We start from the raw sequence: 22762 nt of genomic DNA, 5'->3' as shown, positions 1-22762 counted from the left end.
ATTCATGTATAATGTATATTGATAATTAATAAATAATGACAGAAGTATGTGAATAGTAACTGTCACTGTAAAAAATATTAAATATATAAATTACTATATTTATGGTAATTAATAATTTGATAAACGCTTGTACAACCGGCGTATCGTCAGTATAGTTCATAAATAAATATTAATAAAAAAAAAAAAAAATAATAAATGGATAATTTAAAGTTCCGAGATTGTGTCGTTGCACAAATAAATCAAAGGAGTATTTTAAAATAAAAAATAATTATAATTTAAATTTAAGAATGGCAATTCAGAATAAAAAATTTAAATAAATTAATAAGATTCTGCTCGTTGAATGATTACGAGGTGTTGTGTATTGTTGCTGTTATTATAGCGAAATTGTGTCAAATTAAAATATAAGGGTTTTGAGCATCTTACGCGTGTTAAATTTCGACACACGGCAATATCGAAGAAAAAAAATAATCCAAATTATTTATAAATAAAAATGATATAATAAAAATATAATTTACCTTTTACATTACTTATTATTTCATAATCAGAATCAGAATTTCTTCCACGTTCATTGGGAAAAATTTGCATTCAAGTTCTAAATTTATTATATATAACAGTTTGACAAATTTTCATAAATCACCAAATTTAAAAAACAGAAACAAATCTAATGCAAAAGCACTCAGTCATTTTCAATAATTACATGAAGACATTTTGTCATCACTATCACCATGTTTTCAGAAATAAAATTTTTTATTGTTTATTTTACTTTACTTACATATTGAAAATAAATTAAAATGAAGTATTAGATGTTGAAAATTCAACTGCTTAAAGTACACACTGCTGTTGCGTTAATTGTATCACGTGATAGCTAAATACTACTTATTTTATTCTCTTCTCACAAGTACTTATAAGCAAAGTTAGCTTCAATTATTATCATTAACAAAAAAAAAAAAAGATATCAAAATAATTTTGAAATTGAAATATCTTTATTTATCAGGTAATAATATAATTTCTAATATTTTACATACCAATGTACATACGCACATAGAAATGCGTAATCATCAAAGATGTACTTGATGATATAATTCAATTATGGTTTTTAAATTATTGACGCCATACAGTATCAAGCATAAACGTTAGAGCAATTTGTCATTTTGTAATACTTATTAAGCTAGTTGATAATTTTTCATTATTTAGTAACTTGTGCTGCTTTTTTTGCCTTAATTAGTTCAACGAGTTCCTAAAAAAATTATCAATATTAATAATTACACCTTAAACAAGCTTATAAAAAAAAAAAAAAAAAAAAATTATAAAATTTAAAAACTTACTTTATAGCGTCTCATACAGTCCTTTTTAGTCCTAGATGGGATACATCCAGCTATATGATCCCACCTCTCAGGACCAGCGACGTTAGAATAAGTCTTAAGTGCTTGCTCCAAAAGTTTCTGTTCAGCCGGGGTCCACGGTTGCTGAGATTTTTGTTCCTGAGCCTTCGCTTCACTCGACGTACCATTAGTAACAGGTGGATCCAATCGCTCAGTGACTGCAGGCATTCTTTCGTCAATGGCATCTTTACTTTTTTTCTCGGCAATAAAATTATCAAATGCCTTTTTATTAGCCTGCTCCTTCAAACTCGACTTACTGAAATCTGTCGACTGAAGATCTTTAGCCTTAGCTAAAACCTCTTTAGCGTCGCGAGTGATCCCATTATTTGAGTGCTGATTAATAAAGTTAGCAACTACCTCCCACCGTTGATTTGTACCAGCGGGAAAGAGATTCACAGCCTTAATTAACAACTGGAGATCGTGCTCTGACCATGGTATTAAGTGAGCCTTGACCTGCTTCTCCAGAGCATTTTTCGAATCTGACGCTTGATTAGAAATACCGGCTCGACGTTCGGCTTCCATTTTACTTTCAGTCAGTCCGACAATCCTCAGAAAAGCTTCACGTCCACCAGTCTGCAATTCCTTGGTCGCTTCCTCCAATTGATTCAATTTAAATAACTCACAAATTTTTTCAACATTTTCCATGTGTTTTATACTCTCGGTCGGATTTTCAGCAAAATATTCTTTGGACTTACAAATATCTCTCAAAGCTTTACGTTCCTTTCTCAAAGCTTTCTTCATAGCCTCGCGCTCTTGTTTAGCAATGTCCTGTCGTGCTTTCTCTTCGGACTCACGTTTTTCTCTTTCAACCCGTTCACGTTCAGCCGCTTCTCTAGTCAATCTCTCTTCTTCTTGTTGCCGTGCTTTGGCAGCCTCCTGCTTAGCCCGTTTCATCGCTGTCTTTCTGTCTTTATCCTCCTGCTGGAACTTTTTGATCCGTGGGTCTTGTGAATAAGCAATATCAACCAACGAGCGTATTCGTAACATCTCTTCCTTCTTTCGTTTCGCTCGCGTAGCTTTGTTCTTTTTTTCTATCCACTTTCTTGTGTCACGATCTTGTCCAGACTCTTTTTCTTCTTCATCAAGATACGAGTACTCTCGCCACGAGTCAAAATCATACCAGAATGAATAGAAATGTTCTACTTTGTCTCTTGGAGTGTCTAGGTCACCAAGTTGAGGTACAGGTTGCTTAACAGACCAGCGAGCATTTAATTTAAAAGCTGGACCCATTGTACGGAAGAAATGATTTTTTGCGTCTTTTTCGTCTGGAATATTGTCATCAAAATCAGGATCTGCGCTGTCATAACTACGTCTTTTAGCTGGATTTCCCAACATCTCCCAAGCACGAGTTATACATGTAAAATAATCGTCATCTGCCCGTACTTCTTCGCCCATTGCTTTACGTTTATCCGGGTGATGTTTGAGTATTTTTTGTTTATCTAAAAAATAATATCAATCCTGTTATTTTAACTATTCTATTTTATAATTTTTCTTAATCTGTATTATTAAGAGAATAAGAAAAATTTTTTTACCAGGATAGTCATATGATAAAATCGGTTTTTTTTTTTTTTTTTAGAGAAATTTAGTGTCATTGCAAAGGTCTTGTGCCGTTTTAAGGTTTCATATCATTCTTACCGATAGTCAATTTATTATAAGTATTTAGGCTGTATGCGAAAATGCTCTCTCTAGATATATAATGAAGAAATGACCGTGTATCTTGTGAACTATTGACCTTTTTGAAGATATAAGCTCATCCCGACATTACACTCATCGAGACCTTTCATTTGAGTACTCACATCAATTTTTCATATATTTATATATATGTATATATGAAAAATATATCAAAATGCATATGGGTACTCAAATAAAAGCTCTTGATGAGTGTAACATCGGGATGAGCTTATACCTTTAAAAACTTCAATAATTAAGAAAGTACAGTGCAATTTAACAAAAGTAATTATTTAATAAAGCAGAATTTTATATATTTATAGTTCACAAGTCACATAGTGACTGCAAGGTTGCAAGTAAATTAATTATAGTAAGAAAATTTTTATCTTTTGAAGCTTTAAAAAATTATAAATTAATTTATTTTAAATAATTCTCTAGGTCTAATTCATTTTTAAAGAAAAAAAATTAACAAGTGTCTGCTAATTTCAATGTCTTAATGTGATAACTTAATATTTAAAAAAAAAATTATATCTAAACAGATAGAAGAAAATTGCACATAATAAAAATAAGGACAAATTTCTACATAAACTTATTATATAATTCAAATTATTAAATCAGAGCTATAATTAGAAAATAATAAAATACATACATGCTTGTTTGATAAGCTCTTCACTCGCTTCATGTCGGAATTTTTTAATCCCAAGAACAGCATAATGATCTTGATTTTTCCAATCCTTTGGATCCAAAGATCTCAAATAATCTAGATCATCTTCGATTTGATTACAGAAATCTTTCTCCTCGTCATCAGAAGATTCTGGTGTCTGATTGTTGATAGAATTTTTCTCGAATCTAGTTGTTAGTCGCGTGTGTGCAATCGCATGTAATACCACGGACCCAGCAACGTGTACATCATGTTTCCGAAGAGCTAAAGTAATTACAGCCGTTAATTTATCAATTATTTTCAATAATTGAAACTATCAATAATCACAGATGCAATTAAACAAACTACATAACCTCTCATGTAATAAGAGTATCAATTTTACTCACGTGATATTGTATTATAAATGATACAGTCATGTATCTGGTTATTCTCCACCATGGTCATCGTCTCCTTTTTCTCAAGTTTACTTTTAAATTTATAAAAACTGTTGATAAAAAATTAAAACTTATCGGAAATTTATCTGACGGCTAAGCGTGTAGAGAAGCGGAGACGAAAACGTGCTTGCCAGAAAAATTAATTAGCAATACGCTCTCGCGCTTGCGCAGTGATGTTCAAGCCCATTGGCCAATTATTAATTTACAATCATTCCCACTCTTCGTTCATTGAACTTAAATTTTAAATTATCTTTTTTTAAAAAGTAATAAACAATTTATCACCTGACAAAATAATAAATTATTAAATATTGATTAATTAAAGGTTAAAAAAATTTTAATTTTTGTGTAATTTAAGATTATCCGAAATTTCCCGCTTTTAAACACTTGGCTGACCACGTGACCGGAAAAAGAAAAAAAAAAGTACCGGAAGTAAATTACATGAGCTATGGAGACTATATATACACCGATGTAGAAACACCGACTCGACACAAGTGTATAGTCTCAACCACCAATGTCTAGTCTCCATGAACATAAAGCGTCCTCTTTCAAGTTACTCGTACGTCGGCAAGGTTATATATTCACTTACGATAATAGTTTGTCACCGGTGTTTTCCGTGTGTCATTCGCATCGTAAAATCTGTGAAGTAAAGGCTCCTTGAAAGACACGCATGCGCAAAATTGATTGAACTACCAAAAACCCGAGTCAGATTGTTTTGAGAAGTGTACTTTATTCTGAGTAGAGTAGTTGACCGTGATGGTGTGATGTGCTGTGTTTAACGCGTTGCATCGTTATTATTTATTTTTCATGTGCTTTGTGTCTGAATTTAAAATTATTGTCTATTGCACAATATTAATATTATTTATTTAAACAGTTTATTTTTTAATTTACTCGTCAGCAGTTGAATTTCAACACCAGATTAAATTCCTCGCGGTAAAAAACGAGTAAACAAGTAAAATAATAAAGTAAGTAACAAAGGTGACTAATGATATAAAATAAAATAAATATTTTACAAGACACTGTATATTTTTCAGATACAAATAAATTCGGGACAATTCAACCAAGCGTACACTTTTTTTTTTTCGTTTAATTATTATTTATTATTGAGATTGAGACATAGAAACATCGAAACTCTGTGATTTTTATTTGTTTACTAGCTCTATCCATTTTTTCGCTCAGTAACATAAAAAATTTTCTTATTTGCTAGTTATTGGGCTTAAAATAATTTTTTTTTTATGTATGTTCAATTTTTAAAGTATAAGGTTAGTTATGAATTAAGGATTGGAACAAAATTAATCTCTACTTAGATATTTACCTGTAGAACCTTTGTGTAGTATAACCTAACGACGCGAACAAAAGGATCATCAGTGATTATGTTATTAGGTTGATGAAAAATCCAAGATATTTTCAACTCATTCGGTATGTCGTGAATATTTTTTATTAACTGACGTATTGTTGTCTTATTCATTTATTTATTTATTTTATTATCACTGGTATTATTATTATAGTTGTGAGTACAACAATTTTTAAATAATTATTTAAAAAATTATTGATGTATTTTTTTTTTGTAGGTTAGATCGTTAGTACTTCAATAAACAAATATTCAGCATAATAAAAAATGTGGTCGACGCAAGGAAATAATAATGTTTCAAACAACACAGTCACAAGCACGACAGCAGCTACGTCAAATACGTCGCCAAATTCGCGGTCACTTGGAATGACATCAGCTATAAGTGTCGCTGAACCTAAACCAAGTGATTTAGCGCGAACTAATGAATTAAGAGAAGCTCTTAAACCTTACAATGTATTCGAATCCGATGAAGAGCTGCACCATCGAATGGAAATATTGAGTAAATTAAACGCACTGGTTAAACAATGGATCAAAGAGACGAGTGTTGCTAGAAATATGCCGCCAAATATTGCTGAAAATGTTGGTGGTAAAATTTACACTTTTGGGTCTTATAGATTAGGTGTACACCATAAAGGTGCTGATATCGATGCGCTGTGTGTTGTACCACGTCATATTTATAGATCAGATTACTTTACCTCATTTTTTGACTTACTTAAACAACAGAAGGAAGTTACTGATTTAAGAGCTGTAGAAGAAGCTTTTGTACCAGTTATTAAAATGAACTTTGATGGCATCGAAATCGATATGTTGTTTGCTAAATTGGCGCTCAAAGAAATACCAGATACTATGGTAAATATTTTTTTTTATTTAATAAATATTTTTACTTAATTATTAGAATTTTATTTTTAAATGTCAAAAAAATTCTTGAGTCATTGGCAAGTTTAAATTTATTTAGAGTATTAAATAAATATTTATTAATTGTATAATTTTTTTACAGGATTTGAGGGATGATATGTTATTGAAGAATTTAGACCAGAAATGTGTAAGAAGTCTTAACGGTTGTCGTGTTACAGATGAAATTCTGCGACTAGTTCCGAACATAGAAAACTTCAGATTAGCACTTCGTGCTATCAAATTATGGGCAAAACGTAAGTTTTATTAATTCAATTACTATAATCGTTATTATGTAATATATTTATATATTTATTTATTTATTCAAGCACCAATCAGATTTATACATTAGGTTTACATCAAGTAAATTTTAGTTTTAAGCGAAAGAAAGGAAAAAAAGCATTATTTTGTTAGAATTTAATCTATATTAAGAGAATTATTAAGAGAATAAGCAAAATTTTATGGTCAATGTATTTTTATGATAAAATGGGTTTTTATGGTATAATTTAGTATCTTTAGAAAAGTCTTGACCTGGAGTTGTGCCTTTTCAAGGTTTCATATCATTCTCACCAATAGTCAATTTATCATAAGTATTTAGGCTGCATTTGAAAATGCTCTATCTCTAGATACATAAGTAAGAAATGACCTTGTATCTTGTGAACTATTGACATTTTTAAAGATATAAGCTCACCCCAACATTACACTCATCGAGACCTTTCACTTGAGTATCCACATGCATTTTTGATATATTTATATATTATATTACAATTACTTATCTCTAAACGTTGATAAAACAACATACATAACATTTGGTTGCAATAGTAATAGCATTCCTGCTGTTTTTGAGTTATCAATTTACAATAAAAAAATCAAAAGAGTTAACAGTTGTAAATACCTAGGGGTAATCTTTGACTGTCATGCAAGATGGAATAGTCACGTCACAGACCTTATTAAAAAAACTAAATTTTTCTTTTTTTTTATTTCATAAATTAAAATGGACTCTTGATTAAAAACTAAAAATAATATACCACACTTTGTTTGAAAGTATAATAAACTATGGTATAATTGCGTGGGGAGGATGTTATAAAAATGTATTAACTAAATTAGCTAGTATACAAAATAAACTAATTGAAATTATTGTTAAAGACAGAAATTTTGAGAATCCCATACCAACAGTTAAAGATACTTTTATCATCGAGTCTATTTGTTACCATTAAAATACATGCAGAGAGATTTATATAAACTATCAAGGCAAAACTAGAGCTAAATCAATAATACAACCGAAAATTAACAAAAGCATAGCCTTTAAAAACTCATATGTGGTTACGGTAAAAAATTATAGTTTATTACCAAATATCTTTAAATCTTTACACCTTAATAAAAAATTAATAAGAAAAAAAATAATGAACTGGAAGATGGGTAAATATAATGAACTATGTTAATATCTGCTATTTATATTTTTTTATATAATAAGTTACAACTACTAAAATTTATAATCTTTCTTTTCTCCAGCAATTGTTATCTTTAAATATACATTTTTGCCTGTCTTTTTAGGGTGACAAGACATAATTATAAATGTAATATACTTAAGTTAAAACTAAACTAAGCCTATGCACAGATGATTAATTTTCATCTCTATAGGTGCATACTATATGTGTTTATTTGAGTATTATATGTATGTATGTATATTATCCTGGCAATAAATAATAATAATATATGAAAAATATATAAAAAATGTATGTGGGTACTCAAATGAAAGCTCTTGATGAGTCTAACATCGGGATGAGCTTATATCTTCAAAATATATTACATATATATGTATATATGAAAAATATGTCAAAAATGCATGTAGGTACTTAAATTAAAGCTCTTAATGAGTGTACCATTGGGATGAGCTTATATCTTGAAAAACGTCGATAGTTAAGAAAGTACAGTGCAATTTAACAAAAGTCTTTATTTAATAAAGTAAAATTTTATTTATTTATAATCCACAAGTCACGGCAGTCACATAGTGACTGCAAAGTTGCTAGTTAAAATTAAATTAAATTAATTTCATTTACTTTATAACTTTAACTTAGTATAATTCGATAGATATATTTTGAACAAATGTATTACATTTTTGTTTTAGGACATGGAATTTACAGTAATGTCTTAGGATATCTTGGTGGTGTATCTTGGGCGATGCTTGTCGCAAGAACATGTCAATTATATCCAAATGCAGTAGCAGCAACACTTATTGAAAAATTCTTTTTAGTATTTTCACGGTGGCAGTGGCCGCAACCAGTATTGCTTAAGCAACCTGACAATGTTAATTTTGGTTTTCCTGTTTGGGATCCAAGGGTAAGTTAAACATGAAAAAACATTGCTGAATTTTGTTTAATTTTAATTTTTTTTTTTTTATAATTAGGTAAACATAGCAGACCGACATCATTTAATGCCCATCATAACTCCAGCGTATCCTCAACAAAATTCGACTTTTAACGTATCTGTGTCGACAAGAACGATAATGCAGGAAGCATTTGAAGCTGGTCTATCGGCTACAGAACAAATAATCATGGGAAAAGCAACGTGGGATAAATTATTCGAGCCACCAAATTTCTTTTGTAAATACAAACATTACATTGTACTACTGGCAAAAAGTGCCAGCGCAGAAGATCAACTCGAGTGGTGTGGACTTGTTGAATCTAAAATTCGTCATTTAATAGGTAATAATTATTTAAAAATTACTATATGTTCAATTTATTTATACACATGTGCATGTGTGTCTTTTTTATTATTAATATCGACGTTCTAATTAGCAAATTGTCTAACTCCATTTTAGAGAATCTTCCATTTGTGCGAAAAAACAATTAGTTCACAATTTATTATAACTTTAAAAAACCATTTAATATCATTAATATCTAATAGAGGTATAATATTTTGGTTTGGATTATTCAAATAATTTATAATTGGACTATTGCTACATCAAAATGTTGAAAAATCACCCTCTAAAAAATTAGGAGTTAGATCAATTGCTAATTAAACCGTCGATATGATTTATTAATAATATATTTAATAATTTTAAACAGGTACATTGGAGAGAAATCAACACATTACATTGGCACACGTTAATCCAGAAGGATTTCCACCTTTGAATCCTGAAGAAAGTCGCTATTGTTCAATGTGGTTCATTGGATTACTTTTCGCTAAGTCGGAAAATCTCAATGTCGATCTCACTTATGATATTAAATCATTTGTTGACTCAAGTAAACATACATTGTTAATTAAATTATATTTTTAATTCACAGCTTACACAGTATTTAATTATTTATTCATAATTTTTAGTTGAGAAGCAAGCTGAACAATTGAATATGTTGAAAGCCGGTATGTTTATAGAAGCAAAACACGTGAAACGAAAGGAATTACATCATTATGTATCACCCAAGTTATTGAAACGTGAACGAAAAGTAAGATGAAATTCAATCTATATTAAAATTTTTTTATTAAAAAATGGTACAAGCTTTAACTTATTCAGGCATTGTCGCAGATCTCTGGTGCCCGGAATGGTAATATAAGTGGAATATCTCCAAGAAGTCAAGAGCTCTTGAAGAAACGTCGTTCTGATCCAAATGCTGACTCGGAAGGAAAGAAACGCCGTATCGTCGATGGTGAACAACCTATGTCTCAAGTAAAATTATCAGATAAATTAATAAGATGTCGATAAATTAATTGAAATAAATTATTAATCGGGGGGGGTTTTAATTTTTTTTTTTAAATCCCAGGGAGATGATAGCAACTCGCTGGTTGACGGCTGTGATGACAGTAATTCTGGATTTAGTTTGGACGAATATAAGCAAAGTTTGTCAACAGGAAAGGATGTAAGAAATTGTTAATGTTAATTGTTTATAGTTATTAGTATTGTTTCTCCACTAAAATGTCTCAGGAAACATCAAACTCTGGTTCAACTACGTCAACATCTTCAGCAACTCCAGCAGCAACAAAGCCGCCGGTAGTTCAAGAAGTATGTACTTGACCACAGCGTGACTGTCGTATTGAAAAAAAAAACCGTCAATCCTCGGATTCTTGTCCAGGTTATTTAGACTATAAACCATCACTCTCAAGCCACTGTCCACTGCCCACTTCATGAATTCTTCAAAAAAGTTGGAAAAAAAAAAAAAAAAAAAAAAAAATTAAAATCGACGAATAGCATGGTAATACATTTGAAAATTACATAAATACTTTTTTAGACGTAAGTTAATTAGATTGTAGATTGTTCATCGACCGACCCACATTTAATCAACCTGGTAAGTTGGGATGTGATGCATGTCGGTGTTACAGTAAATTTAATGAATACGACACTGGAAACATCCATTGAGGTGAAAGTGTCTACTTGATATTTAAATTTATATATAAATATATATTTTTTTCTTTTTATTTTATTTGGAAATCAGTGACATGATACAGACAATGATTTTTTTACTCTTTATTATTATATGTAGTTATTAATATGATACTTTAATATTACTTTCAAATATCTTAAGTATGGAAGTACATATATTTTATTTATGTTAACAGAAACGTAATTTAGTGCAGGAAAATCGTGAAATTGAAGACTAAATAAATCATTATTATTGAAATCACTACTTTTTTATCATTTTTTTTGTAGTCATTTCCAAAGCAATCATTTGAACCCTTTAGAGTTAAAAAAATTTTTTTATCATTGTTGAATTCATTTTTAGGAAAGTACTATCTCTATCGTCAATCATTCATGTGTAATATAATCAGCTTAAAATATTCACTCTGACATTATCATCTATCGTATGAACTTAATCGAGTATTTCAATATTAGATCATTAACATTTAAATCATGAAAATAAATAATTAAATAAACTATTGGCTTATAGCATAATTCACACTGATTAACTTTCACGTTAACATAATAATGACATTTGATTAAACTCACTGACAAATATTTAAATTATTGAATTTAGACACAAGTGATTTTTTTAAAATTATTAACGTAATTAAATATATTTAAATGAATCGACATGCAGTATAATCTTTGGATATGACTACCAGAATCGTTTAGCCTGAGTGATGAATGAAATTTAAATTGTTAAATTTATTATTTATTCAGCATAATAAAAATCAGACTACTATGTATGGTTCTATATAATTTAATGTACATATTATTATTATTATAATCAACACTATTTGTATGAGATGTATTGTCTCGATAATCGTATAAACACAACACTAATCGCTGGTGTTTTTGCGTTAACATGTATATTTATTTTTTAATTGGTATAAATTGATTCGCATGTTGCGGACGATCGACATTTATTCTTAATTAAATCAACAAAAAAAAAAACGAAAAATAAAAAAAAGTTTTAACTGACAATTAAAAATTAAAAATAAAAAAAAAAATTAGAGTCATTATTATTATTATTACTATAATATAATCTTAAGGTAGTGATTCTATTACGAATTAACTTAAGTTAATTTCTCTGTCGATCGTTCCAGCATCACTGGTCAATATGAATAGGGATAACATTTACAATGACGATATGAAGTATTTCAATCGACAAAAACTTTTTTTTTGTCAATCGCAATACCAATTAAAATGCTCGTTTTATATATTAATAAAATTTAAATGACTTAAACGGTTTGTGACTAGGCATAACTGGGCTTATGACTGCTATGTAATCTATGTATCTTTCAATAATAAAATGAAAATAAATTTTCTTTCACTACCACCAAATCAGAGTTTCATAATTTCTTCTTTATTTATCTTATCTATACTAATAAATGGAGAGCCGTTTTTTTTGTTCGGTTATACTGCGAAAACTACTGAACCGATTGGAATAATACTTATAGCATAAGATGCAGCGTGTATTTCGGAGAAGGTTTTAGTATATATGTTGGTGATTACTTATCCGGAACCTATATTTTTTTTACTTACAATTAGAAATAACGAATTTTTATTGTAACTAAATTTATTTTATTCGATTACCATTTGTTTAAAATAAATTTTGGCTGTGTTACAGGTCTACTCATAAAATCTCTACTCACAGCCATCAACGACATCTGCACTCAATTACATTTTTATTCAAAATCATCTTCATTCAGTCACAACTTTATTCATTTTTTATCTTTACTCTGATTCAATTTTATTCAACATTATTTGCCTTCAGGTAGAACTCACGTTCATCTCTACTCATGAATTTTTACATTATCAATTAAGCATAAATTTGTGAGTAGAGATGAACGCGAGTACAGTTGTAAATGATTACAAATGTAAGTGAATAGATTCTTTGTGAATAGAGATGTAACTGAGTTAAAAATTCTGTGAATAGACTTGAAAATGAATACAATTGAAACTGAGCAAAGTTGTAATTGACTACTGTTGAATTTGAGTAAGGTTGTAACTGATTAAAGTTCTACCTGAAGGCAAATAATGTTGAATAAAATTGAATCAGAGTAAAGATTTAAATGAATAAAGTTGTGACTGAATGAAGATGATTTTGAATAAAAATGTAATTGAGTGCAGATGTCGTTAATGGCTGTGAGTAGAGATTTTATGAGTAGACCTGTAACACAGCCTAAATTTTTTAATTCTGTTGATCATGTTTATATACTAGGCGGATTTCTTCACTTATGAGACCTGCAATTTTTTCAACTGAAACTTCCAATGCTCATTACAAATTTTTTTTTTTCATATCAATTATTATTCATTTTTTTTTTAATTGTGTGTGTGTGGCCCGCTTATAACTTTTGAACGACTAAGCCGATCGGAACCTACCAAACGGCGTTCCAAAGAGTTCCCTTAAACTTAGATTTCCCGTAAATTTGAACCAATTCAGGCCAATAGATTTTGAGAAATCTCAAAAAAAACAAAAAAAAATTTTTTTTTATATGTGGTCTTTTTGGAAAAATTTCAAACGGCTCCATCGATCAACTTTAAAAAACTAATTTTTCACCTCGTTATGGCCAAAAATTAGGTTGACCCCACTTGCAAACAATTAATGAAACTTAGTTTAAAGTTTTGAATTGTAAAAATGTAAATCTAAATTTTTTAGAACTTAATTTTTGTATATTTACCCACAAGTTTTAATGATTATTTGGATAAATTTAACGCACAACAGGTTTACAGTATTACAGAGAAATTTACTGAGTTTAATTAGTTTTCTCAAAAAATTATAAGTTGATCTATCGTGTCTATTTAAATTTTTTAAGTTTTACTTTAATATTTGTTGAAAATAACAATTGATACGCATTTGAGAAAATCGTAGAAGTGTATAGAAGAATCATTCGCGACATGTTTACTCTTTAATATCGAAATTGTGTGTACGCGATATAATCTATTATAATTTATTGTATTAGTTTAGATTGTTTATTTTACAGATTTCTTAAGAAAAATTATATTTACTTCATCTGAAATAGATCTTTTAATGTACTCTCAAATTTGTGTTGCCTGTATACATGTATGTATTAATAATTTTTTCTTTTGATCAATTTTAAAATGATTTTCATAAAAAAAAATTTTTTTTACAGATATTTATCTAACAATGTACTTCGAAGAATATCGCTGGGAGAGTTTATTGGTTTACGGTCATTAAAAAAATTATTAGTACTACATTATTATTACTAATTATTTATGATTTAATCATTTATTTACAGAAGTTTGGAAAGTAATGACATACTTTCTATCTCATATGATATCTTCGGAAACGTTATGTACCTCGTTGAATTGTAATAAAAACTCAAGTAATTAAATACTACTATTCTGCCTATTTCTGCCTTTATATTCCTTGGAGTTTGTCAGCATTCGGCGAACAAGACGCAATATACCACTAATTCATGCAGATTCAAAAATCGCCTTGAGATTTTTTTTCATTGTGTTTACTGATGAACTTTGCTTAGCACCAGTAATTGTATTAATTTTCACTTTGCTAAATGTTTTAGGAGCGCGTAAGTTACGTCAAAGTTCTAAATATAAATTGTATATTATTTGCCTTACAAATACATTTGTATAATTCATATCGAGACTTTTAAAACGAAGCTGATATATTGATCAATGTAAACTTTTATTCCAGCTGATGTACACGCTTGGGTAGCTGTCTTCGTCCTTCCAGTTAATAGTGCAATTAATCCAATCCTCTACACATTTACAGTAGCCAAATTTAGGGAATCTCTAGTCAAATGCTGCCTTCGAAAATGATTAATTAATCGTCTTACATGAAAATACTCGATAACTATACGATAGATATTTTGATTGCTATTAATACTTCTACAAATTTATTTTTCAATTCAATAATCAATTTTGTTCAAATAATTAATTTCAATTTTTTGTATTATTTGATAGAAGTGAAAATTTCTGCCATTGTGTGTACTGAGTAAACGATGAAAATATAAATTAATGTAAAAAATTATAATATAACTCTTCTTGATAGTTTCTTCTTTACCATGTTTTATATTCATTTATAATTTTCTCATATTCAAGTATTCTTGTGTACATATAGTTTTTTAATAAGTTAAAATGCGTGTGCGCACTAATAAAAATCTCCATAAAATGGATAGAAGGTGAATGTATCACTACTCTTCGATAGCGGATAGGACGGTGGTGTCTCTTTGTAAGAAGAAATAGTGTCTGATATGCGAGTTGACTCTGCTTACTAAACATTTTATTATAAAAATGCGGTTTAAACAAATTATTTTTGTTGGTACAGCGGTCATTACAACTGTCATAATTATTGCTTTTTTAATGTACTATTATAATCAAGGTACATAATCAATTATTCAATTTTATTATAACAACATTGTTAGAATTGGTTAAACCATTAACATATTAATAAAGTACTTCAATTTTGATTACAGATGCATGCCCCAAAGGAACTTTTTTTTGTACCCACACCGTATCTTGTATTCCTCAACAGAGTTTGTGTATTGAAGACTTTTACGGTAAGTTTTAATTACAATTGATTTGATATTAATTGAAAATACTACTTAACAATAAAAAATTGAATTCGTCGAATGATTCAAAGTAAATCATATTAAAAATTGAATTTGATAGTCTTAGACGATGCAATAAAGATTTTAAAACATTTAAACAATTAAAGCAATTCAATAATTTGATGCTGATATTTTTTCATTTTTATTTAGATGAATATTCAACTAACACCTCATATTTATGGTATTCTAATCCGTGTTTTTCACCGTGGCTGAGAAGTAATGACAATTTCGATTGTCTTTTCATAAAAAATGAAGACAATTTAGGAAATTTGTGTGAGTGTACAATAAAATTTATTTTTAGATTAAAAATCAATTATACTATCTTTGAGAACTCAGTTAAATTTGATTTTCTTCCCATTTATTTTCAAATTTAGATAATTCTGATAATGAGTGGCCCTTAATCGCATCAAGCTATCAAACACCTCTGAGTTTGATTTGCAGTTAGTTGAACCCAGAAGTATCATTCATCGTAAAACTCTAATATTGAAATTACTTATTACGAAAAAATTGTTTTTAGAATCATCTGATTGTCCAGAAAAATGTAGATGTGAAAAATGTGCTGTTACATGTGAAAGTTATCTTGCAATCCCGCACAATTTGTCTCTAAACGTAACAAAATTGTAAAATAATTTACCTATTGATTTAAATTGAACATACATCTAATTTTTATATGCTTATTATTTTAATCTTTAAATAGAACATTGAATAACAATTTATTAGCAAGGTTGAGTACAAATGATTTCAGAAGATATGAAAAATTGGAAACTCTGTAAGTATATTCATCAAATTTTTTCTGCTCAAACCTACATTTGTGTGAAAATAAGCGCCGTTTTATTATTTACTAACAAATCAGAATTTGTGAAAGATGAACTAATCAATCAAAATTGTTGTTTGACTGACGATCCATCAAGATAAAATTTTTTTTTTTTTACTTATAAATACATAAACATGTTAGTATCCCTCGCGGTTTTAAAAATACCGTAAAAATACCGTAATTTTTCGGCATTTATGCTCATGCCGTATATTTACCGTTATAATTCGGTAATAATGCGGTTATACTATAGTTGTTTTGGCCAGTTTTTATACTGTAGTTATCCAGTATATATACTGCACTTATGCTGTACAGTTACCAAAAATATACTATACAATTATCGCATTAATGCCCAAATTTTACCCAAAAAATTCCAAATAATTACCGAATAATACAGTAATTTTGCCGAATATTTTCTGACATAATGGACAATTATTAAAGATTTAGTTTTATTTTTAGTTCACTTCTATGTTAGAAATGAATAAAATGAAAAATTTCAAATTTTGCTTTTTATTCTCCGTCGCTACTTTGCAAAAACAAATAATGTTTTTGAATTAAAAATATGTAGAATATTATTTTTTAATTAGTTATTTAGCAGTAATTAACATAGAATAATACATATGTTAAGTAAATATATTCTAATTTTAATTTCAATTTTTAATTTCTCACTTAGAAAATTGCAAATTTTCTAAAATCGAAAAGTTATATTGTTTCACATATATAATTATATTATTTAATTTTAAATATGCTTATCGTAAGATGGACGGTGTGGCTAAATGTATATAGAATAAGCAAAAAAACAATATGGTATAGACCGGGTAACTCAAATGGTAGAGTAGCCGACATGTCCCCAGGAGGTTCTGGGTTCGAATCCCAGTCCGAGCATTATTTAATTTGACACCATTTTTTAAATATGGTTTTAATACAATCATTTTACCGCCTTATTACCGTAAATATGCCGCATTTTCAGCGTAAGTATTCTAAATTTTTAGCGTAAATGTATCGCATTTTTACGGTAAATGTTCCGTAATTTTTCGATAAAAAAACTGACCAAAACAACCGAAAAAATGCTGAAAAAATACCGCATTAATACTGTATAATTGCGACATTTTTTCGGCATTTACAAAACCGCTAGGGATGTATATCAATGCGAACAAGTTTTCGAAGAAACTATCAATCTTTTCTTCTTTACATATGCCATCTATATGTTACTATCTATAATGGATTAAATTTTGTGCTATTATTAACTTTTTTATTTAACAGATCTTTGAAGTTTAACAATATTAAATCAATTCAAAACGACACTTTTGCTAATAGTGGCTACCTGCAATCGCTGTATGTATTGATAAACTATCTTCCATACTATTATTGATCAATAAGTCTGTTATTTTTAAGGAAAAAAAGTAACTTTGTTTAGAATTTTGTCAAACAACAACCTTGAAGAAATATTACACGGGCAATTATCAGGATTACGATCGTTGGAAAAATTATCAGCTGATAATAATCATTTAACGATGGTGGATTTCAATGATTTTACTTCGAACCATTCTCTAAAATGGCTGTGAATAATTAAATATTAAACCGTCTTAATATATTTCAAATAAATTTATTTTAATATAAACATTTATATTCATATTTATACTTAGTATTTTTAATCTTTTTACAGTGATTTAAGTAACAATAATTTAATTTCGGGTCGTACGTATTTATTTTCTCTTCAATCACTTGAATACTTGTAAGAATACATTTTAAATTTTATTATTCAAAAGTTCATTAAAATATTGTGTGAATTTATTTGCTAGTTGCAATAATTATTTGTAGAAATTTTTCACACAACGGATTAACAACTCTAGTAAGAAAAACAATGGATATTCATTACAATTACAACAAACAGTAAATACAGTTTTTTTTTAATCAGTACGAATTTTCAAAATATTATATTAATAATGAGTGGGGATAAGGGTTGATACTGCGAAAAAAAAATTAGTTAATGAAAAAATCATTTTACATTTTTTCTCTTCAGCACCAATATTGTCTGTACACAATTTTAATGAATCAATTAATTAATCTTACAGATTTTCTAAATTCAAACGTTCTATAAACAGTAATTTTGGAATTTTTAGAGGACTCTCAAATTTACGTTGTCTGTAAGTATTATTTTTTATCTCTTTTTTTATGCTTATTAATTTTCTGGTTATTTTAATAAAAAAAAATTTACAGAGATTTATCAAACAATAAACTTGTCATAATATGGTCGGGAGCGTTTGACGGATTACGCTCATTGAAAAAATTTTTAGCTATTGATAATCTACTACAATTAGTAAATTTTCAGGATTTTGAAAACAGTACAACTCTTGAAACAATGTAAACTATCAGTCTTATTTTATTCTTAGTCTGTTCTAAAGAAAAATTTAGCGTAATAACGCAACCTAATAAGTCTATATATCTTTACCCAGTGATCTCAGTGACAACGAACTGATATATGAGAGTTTAAAATTTTTTTATCAACCTGGACTAAAAGAGTTGTAAGGATAAAAATTAACAATTCAAAATATGTGATTAATAAAATTTCCTATTATAAATCTTTACAGAATTTTAAATCAAAATTTAATCGACATAATGACTGATTCACTTTTACGTAAATTTCCGAATTTAAAATTTTTGTAAGTAAGTTAAAAATTATATCGGATAAATAATTAAATATTAATTCATTATTTATTTTCAGGAGCCTTGAAAGAAATCATGTATGTTACATTTCGTCTGATGTTTTCAAAAACGTTAAGAACCTCGTTGAATTGTAATAAAATTTTTAATAATTCAAAAATATCACTTAATAATAATAATAATTTCTTATAGAAATGTATCATATAACAAATTGAAGCGCTTACCAATCGATTTATTTCTTTTATCATCTAATCTCAGTGCTCTGTAAGTACATACTATCATTGGAAATTGTACATAGAAATAAATAATCAATATTATTTATATTTATTTCAGTGATTTTAGTTATAATGACTTGAAAACGCATACTATTTATTTCACTATGTCACATAGTGGAGTACAATGTTTGTGAGAATAATTTTTTTTTATAACTATTATTTAACTTCTGTACAAAAACATTGAATAATTTAAAATTTTTCTACAGAGATTTTAGTGGAAATGAGATTGATTATATTTCTCATGAACTTTTAAACTATTTTCCTAACTTAAAATATCTGTAAGTAAGCTTAAACATTGAATGATATTTATTAATTGATAATAATTAGTTTATTTATTTTCAGGAATTTAGAGAAAAATAAAATCAGTAATATTTCCTCTGGAGCTTTTAAATCTTTCGCCGAACTCGTTGACTTGTAATTAATAACGTAATTACTTCAAATAAATTTTAAAATTCCTATAATTATATTTTGATTGTAGAAACTTATCAGGCAACAAATTGAGGGATTTACCGGATAATTTGTTCAATTATAATTTACGACTCCAAATACTGTAAGTATACTCTCAAACGAATCTATATTTCATATTGATGGAAATTATCAAAAAAAAAATGATCGAAATGGTTTGTAAAAATTATTACTACATTTTTATCCCAAAATTTTTTAAATTCAATGAATCTGTGAGTAAATTTCACTCTGAAAATAAAACTAAATCTTAATAATCTTTGAAAATAACCATACAATGTAATGAGAATTTTGTATTTTTGAAAAAACTAATAATTAATTTTTAATTAATTTATCATTCAATTTTAATATATATTAATAGAAATTTATCATTCAACAAATTAAAGTATTTACGAGAAGAATTATTTAGTCCACTTACACATCTCACCACATTGTAAGTATATCTCTCATTAAAAATAATGACAAGTTTTTATAATATTTGTCTAGAATAAATTTATTATTTCCGTTTTTGTAGAATACTTGGATTCAATCTCATTCAGTCGTTCAAATTCAAGATTCTCAATTCAGCACTCAATCTTCGTATTTTGTTAGCAATTATAATAATTAACTAATAATTTATGAGAAATATTTAGTCCATTATTGTATGATTTACAGAGACCTTGATGATATCACTATAGAAGACGATGAAGAAAATGCTCTGAATCGATTCCAAGAGTTATCTATCATGTAATTTATTAATAAAAAGATGTTTTATCCTAATTTATTTTTATATATTGATGATTAATTTTTTACCAATTTAGAATCTTTAAAACATTAAGGTACTGCCAGATATACGGTATTAATATTAGAACATGTCGACCGGAAACCAATGGCAAGTGATTTACAACAGTCAATATTTTAAAGTATTCATAGAATAAACATAAAATAATTTAAATAATATTTTTAGGAGTATCGTCGTTATCAGATTTATTAAGCAAGCCTTTGCTGCGAGTCGCGGTTTGGGGAATTTCAGTTGTAACGCTTGTGGGCAATACTCTAGTTCTTTGGGGCCGATTTATCTACAAGGACGAAAACAGAGTTCTGAGTATAGTGATTAGAAATCTAGCAGTAGCAGATATGCTAATGGGAGTGTACCTATTAGCAATCGGTTTAGAAGACTTTAATCTTCGTGATATGTACAACAAGGAAGCAAACAAATGGATCTCTTCTTGGCAGTGCACATTCTTAGGAATGATTGCAATGATTTCATGCGAAGTTTCGGTATTAATTTTGTCATTTATGTCCATCGAAAGATTTATAGTAATAGTAATAGCACCATTCAATGAAGCTCCTAGTTATTTTACTTGCCGAAGTGTTACGACTTCAATGATAATCATTTGGATAATTGGAATTTTACTATCCGTAATTCCAGGTAACTAGAAATATTTTCATAAATTATCAACTAATTAATTCAAAATTAATGTTAGTTTTATTTTAAAGGAATTTACTGGAGAGAGAGCACGAGATTTTATGGATTGAATGGAATGTGTTTTCCTTTACATATTGATGAAGCATTTATGATCGGTTGGCAATATTCTGCCTTCATATTTCTTGGAGTAAACCTTCTTGGCTTAATAATAATCGGTTCCGTTTACTTGGGGATGTTCATCAGCATTCGGCGAATAAGACGCAACACTCCACTAATTCATGCAGATTCAGAAATCGCCTTGAGATTGTTTTTTATTGTGTTAACTGATGTACTTTGCTCAGCACCAGTTATTGTATTAAAAATTTTCACTTTGCTAAACGTTTTAGTAGCGCGTAAGTTATGTCAAAGTTATAAATATAAATTGTATATCATTCGCCTTACAAATACATTTGTATAATTCATATCGACACTTTTAAAGCGAAGCTGATATATTGATCAATGTAATCATTTATTCCAGCTGATGTACATGCTTGGGTAGTTGTCTTCGTCCTTCCGGTTAATAGTGCAATTAATCCAATCCTCTACACATTTACAGTACCCAAATTTAGGGAACGGCTATTCAAATGTTGCCTTCGAAATTAATTAATTAATCGTCTTGCATAAAAATACTCGATTAATATACGGTATAGGTATTTTAATCGTTATTAATTAATACCTCTACAAATTTATTTTTCATTCCAATAATCAACTTTGTTTAAATAAATAATTTCAACTTTTTGTATTACACTATAGAAGTAAAAATTTCTACCATTGTGTGTAGAAAGTAAACAATAAAAATAAGAATTAATGTAAAAAATTGTAATATATCTTTTCTTGATAGTTTTTTCTTTACCATATCCTCTATTTATTTATAATTTTCTCATATTTCAGTATTCTTGTGTACATATAGTTTTTTAATAAAATAAAATGCGTATGCGCACTGATAAAAATCTCCACAAAATAGATAGAAGGTAAATGTATCACTACTCTTCGATAGCGGATAGAACGGTGTTGTCGCTTCGTACGAAGAAATAGTGTCTGATATGCGAGTTGACGCTGCTTACTAAAAATTTTATTATAAAAATGCGGTTTAAACAAATTACTTTTGTAATAATGTACTATTATAATCAAGGTACTTAATAAATTATTTAGTGTTATTATAACAACATTGTTGGAATTGCTTAAATTAAGTACTCTAATTTTGATTACAGATGCATGTCCTAAAGGAACTTTTTTTTGTACCCACACCGTATCTTGTATTCCTCAACAAAGCTTGTGTATTGAAGACGTTCACGGTAAGTTTTAATTACAATTGATTTCATATCAATTGAAAATACTAATTAATAAAGAAAACTGAACTCGTTGAATGATTTAATCTAAATCATAATTAAAATTGGATCTGATAGTCTTAAACGATGCGATAAAGATTTTAAACGATATAAGCTATCCAATAATTTGATGCTTATATTTTTTAATTTTAATTTAGATAAATACTCAACATACCCCTTACGTTTTTGGTATTCTAATTCGTGCTTTGCGCCGTGGCTGAAAAGTAATGACAATTTCAATTGTCTTTTCATAAAAACTGAAGAAAGACACGGGAATGTTATAATGATTGCGCATTGAAAGTTATAATGAATATTAGCTAGAATAATTACATGGATAAAAGGTGCATGCCAATTCGATAGAATTGGGAATCTGTACAAGTCAAAACAATACTCGAATTGA

At 28.3% G+C, this 22762-nt stretch overlaps 3 protein-coding genes across 7 annotated transcripts; 2 read left to right on the top strand and 1 right to left on the bottom strand.

The window, feature by feature from the left end:
* Window positions 1–723: 723 nt before the first annotated feature.
* LOC123268501 (dnaJ homolog subfamily C member 2) lies at window positions 724–4315 on the bottom strand. 2 transcript variants are annotated; one of them, XR_006510242.1, is made up of 5 exons: window positions 4098–4315; window positions 3700–3975; window positions 1326–2821; window positions 1026–1237; window positions 724–918 (listed from the first exon to the last, which is right to left on the bottom strand). XR_006510242.1 is itself a non-coding variant. In XM_044733643.1 (4 exons), the coding sequence occupies exons 1-4, from the start codon at window positions 4153–4155 to the stop codon at window positions 1187–1189; spliced, it is 1881 nt and encodes a 626-aa protein (XP_044589578.1). In that variant the 5' UTR covers window positions 4156–4315; the 3' UTR covers window positions 962–1186. The 2 variants fall into 2 exon arrangements, 1 of the variants encoding a protein (XP_044589578.1); XM_044733643.1 differs by lacking the exon at window positions 724–918 and having other exon boundaries at window positions 962–1237.
* Window positions 4316–4681: 366 nt separating this feature from the next.
* Window positions 4682–10527, top strand: LOC123268500 (poly(A) polymerase type 3). 4 transcript variants are annotated; one of them, XM_044733639.1, is made up of 12 exons: window positions 4685–5107; window positions 5177–5404; window positions 5477–5561; window positions 5714–6342; window positions 6491–6641; window positions 8513–8724; window positions 8792–9089; window positions 9453–9629; window positions 9709–9830; window positions 9899–10051; window positions 10146–10241; window positions 10307–10527. In XM_044733639.1, exons 4-12 carry the CDS (start codon window positions 5761–5763, stop codon window positions 10394–10396), a joined length of 1881 nt encoding a protein of 626 aa, XP_044589574.1. In that variant the 5' UTR covers window positions 4685–5107; window positions 5177–5404; window positions 5477–5561; window positions 5714–5760; the 3' UTR covers window positions 10397–10527. The 4 variants fall into 4 exon arrangements, with proteins under 4 accessions (XP_044589576.1, XP_044589574.1, XP_044589573.1 ...); XM_044733641.1 differs by having other exon boundaries at window positions 4682–5107; window positions 5177–5561; window positions 9911–10051; XM_044733638.1 differs by having other exon boundaries at window positions 5177–5561.
* A 4408-nt stretch (window positions 10528–14935) lies between these two features.
* Window positions 14936–21731, top strand: LOC123268954 (relaxin receptor 1). Its single transcript, XM_044734416.1, has 27 exons — window positions 14936–15146; window positions 15241–15324; window positions 15526–15648; window positions 15750–15815; window positions 15893–15995; window positions 16073–16144; window positions 17450–17521; window positions 17604–17747; window positions 17853–17921; window positions 18008–18079; window positions 18262–18333; window positions 18407–18550; window positions 18643–18711; window positions 18778–18849; window positions 18912–18983; window positions 19043–19114; window positions 19184–19255; window positions 19332–19403; window positions 19468–19539; window positions 19604–19675; window positions 19949–20020; window positions 20102–20173; window positions 20242–20313; window positions 20388–20458; window positions 20534–20998; window positions 21067–21387; window positions 21513–21731. The coding sequence occupies exons 1-27, from the start codon at window positions 15059–15061 to the stop codon at window positions 21635–21637; spliced, it is 2880 nt and encodes a 959-aa protein (XP_044590351.1). The 5' UTR covers window positions 14936–15058; the 3' UTR covers window positions 21638–21731.
* The last annotated feature ends 1031 nt before the right edge of the window (window positions 21732–22762 follow it).

Source organism: Cotesia glomerata, linkage group LG7 (assembly GCF_020080835.1).
Source record: "Cotesia glomerata isolate CgM1 linkage group LG7, MPM_Cglom_v2.3, whole genome shotgun sequence".
Lineage (NCBI taxonomy): Eukaryota > Metazoa > Arthropoda > Insecta > Hymenoptera > Braconidae > Cotesia > Cotesia glomerata.
Note: the sequence above shows the minus strand (reverse complement) of the source record. Positions and strands in the feature narration are given on the sequence as shown.

Bases quoted from the DNA above. Each gene is read 5' to 3' on its own strand.
- LOC123268500 (XM_044733640.1), top strand. From the start codon at position 5,761: ATGTGGTCGACGCAAGGAAATAATAATGTTTCAAACAACACAGTCACA. The intron at 10,052-10,145 runs GTAAAATTATCA...TTTAAATCCCAG, and splicing joins GTGAACAACCTATGTCTCAA to GGAGATGATAGCAACTCGCT. The intron at 10,242-10,306 runs GTAAGAAATTGT...AAAATGTCTCAG, and splicing joins GTTTGTCAACAGGAAAGGAT to GAAACATCAAACTCTGGTTC.
- LOC123268501 (XM_044733643.1), bottom strand. From the start codon at position 4,155: ATGACCATGGTGGAGAATAACCAGATACATGACTGTATCATTTATAAT. The intron at 2,822-3,699 runs GTATGTATTTTA...ATTATTTTTTAG, and splicing joins AGAGCTTATCAAACAAGCAT to ATAAACAAAAAATACTCAAA. The intron at 1,238-1,325 runs GTAAGTTTTTAA...TAATTTTTTTAG, and splicing joins ACTGTATGAGACGCTATAAA to GAACTCGTTGAACTAATTAA.
- LOC123268954 (XM_044734416.1), top strand. From the start codon at position 15,059: ATGCGGTTTAAACAAATTATTTTTGTTGGTACAGCGGTCATTACAACT. The intron at 15,649-15,749 runs GTGAGTGTACAA...TTTCAAATTTAG, and splicing joins AGACAATTTAGGAAATTTGT to ATAATTCTGATAATGAGTGG. The intron at 15,816-15,892 runs GTTAGTTGAACC...AATTGTTTTTAG, and splicing joins ACCTCTGAGTTTGATTTGCA to AATCATCTGATTGTCCAGAA.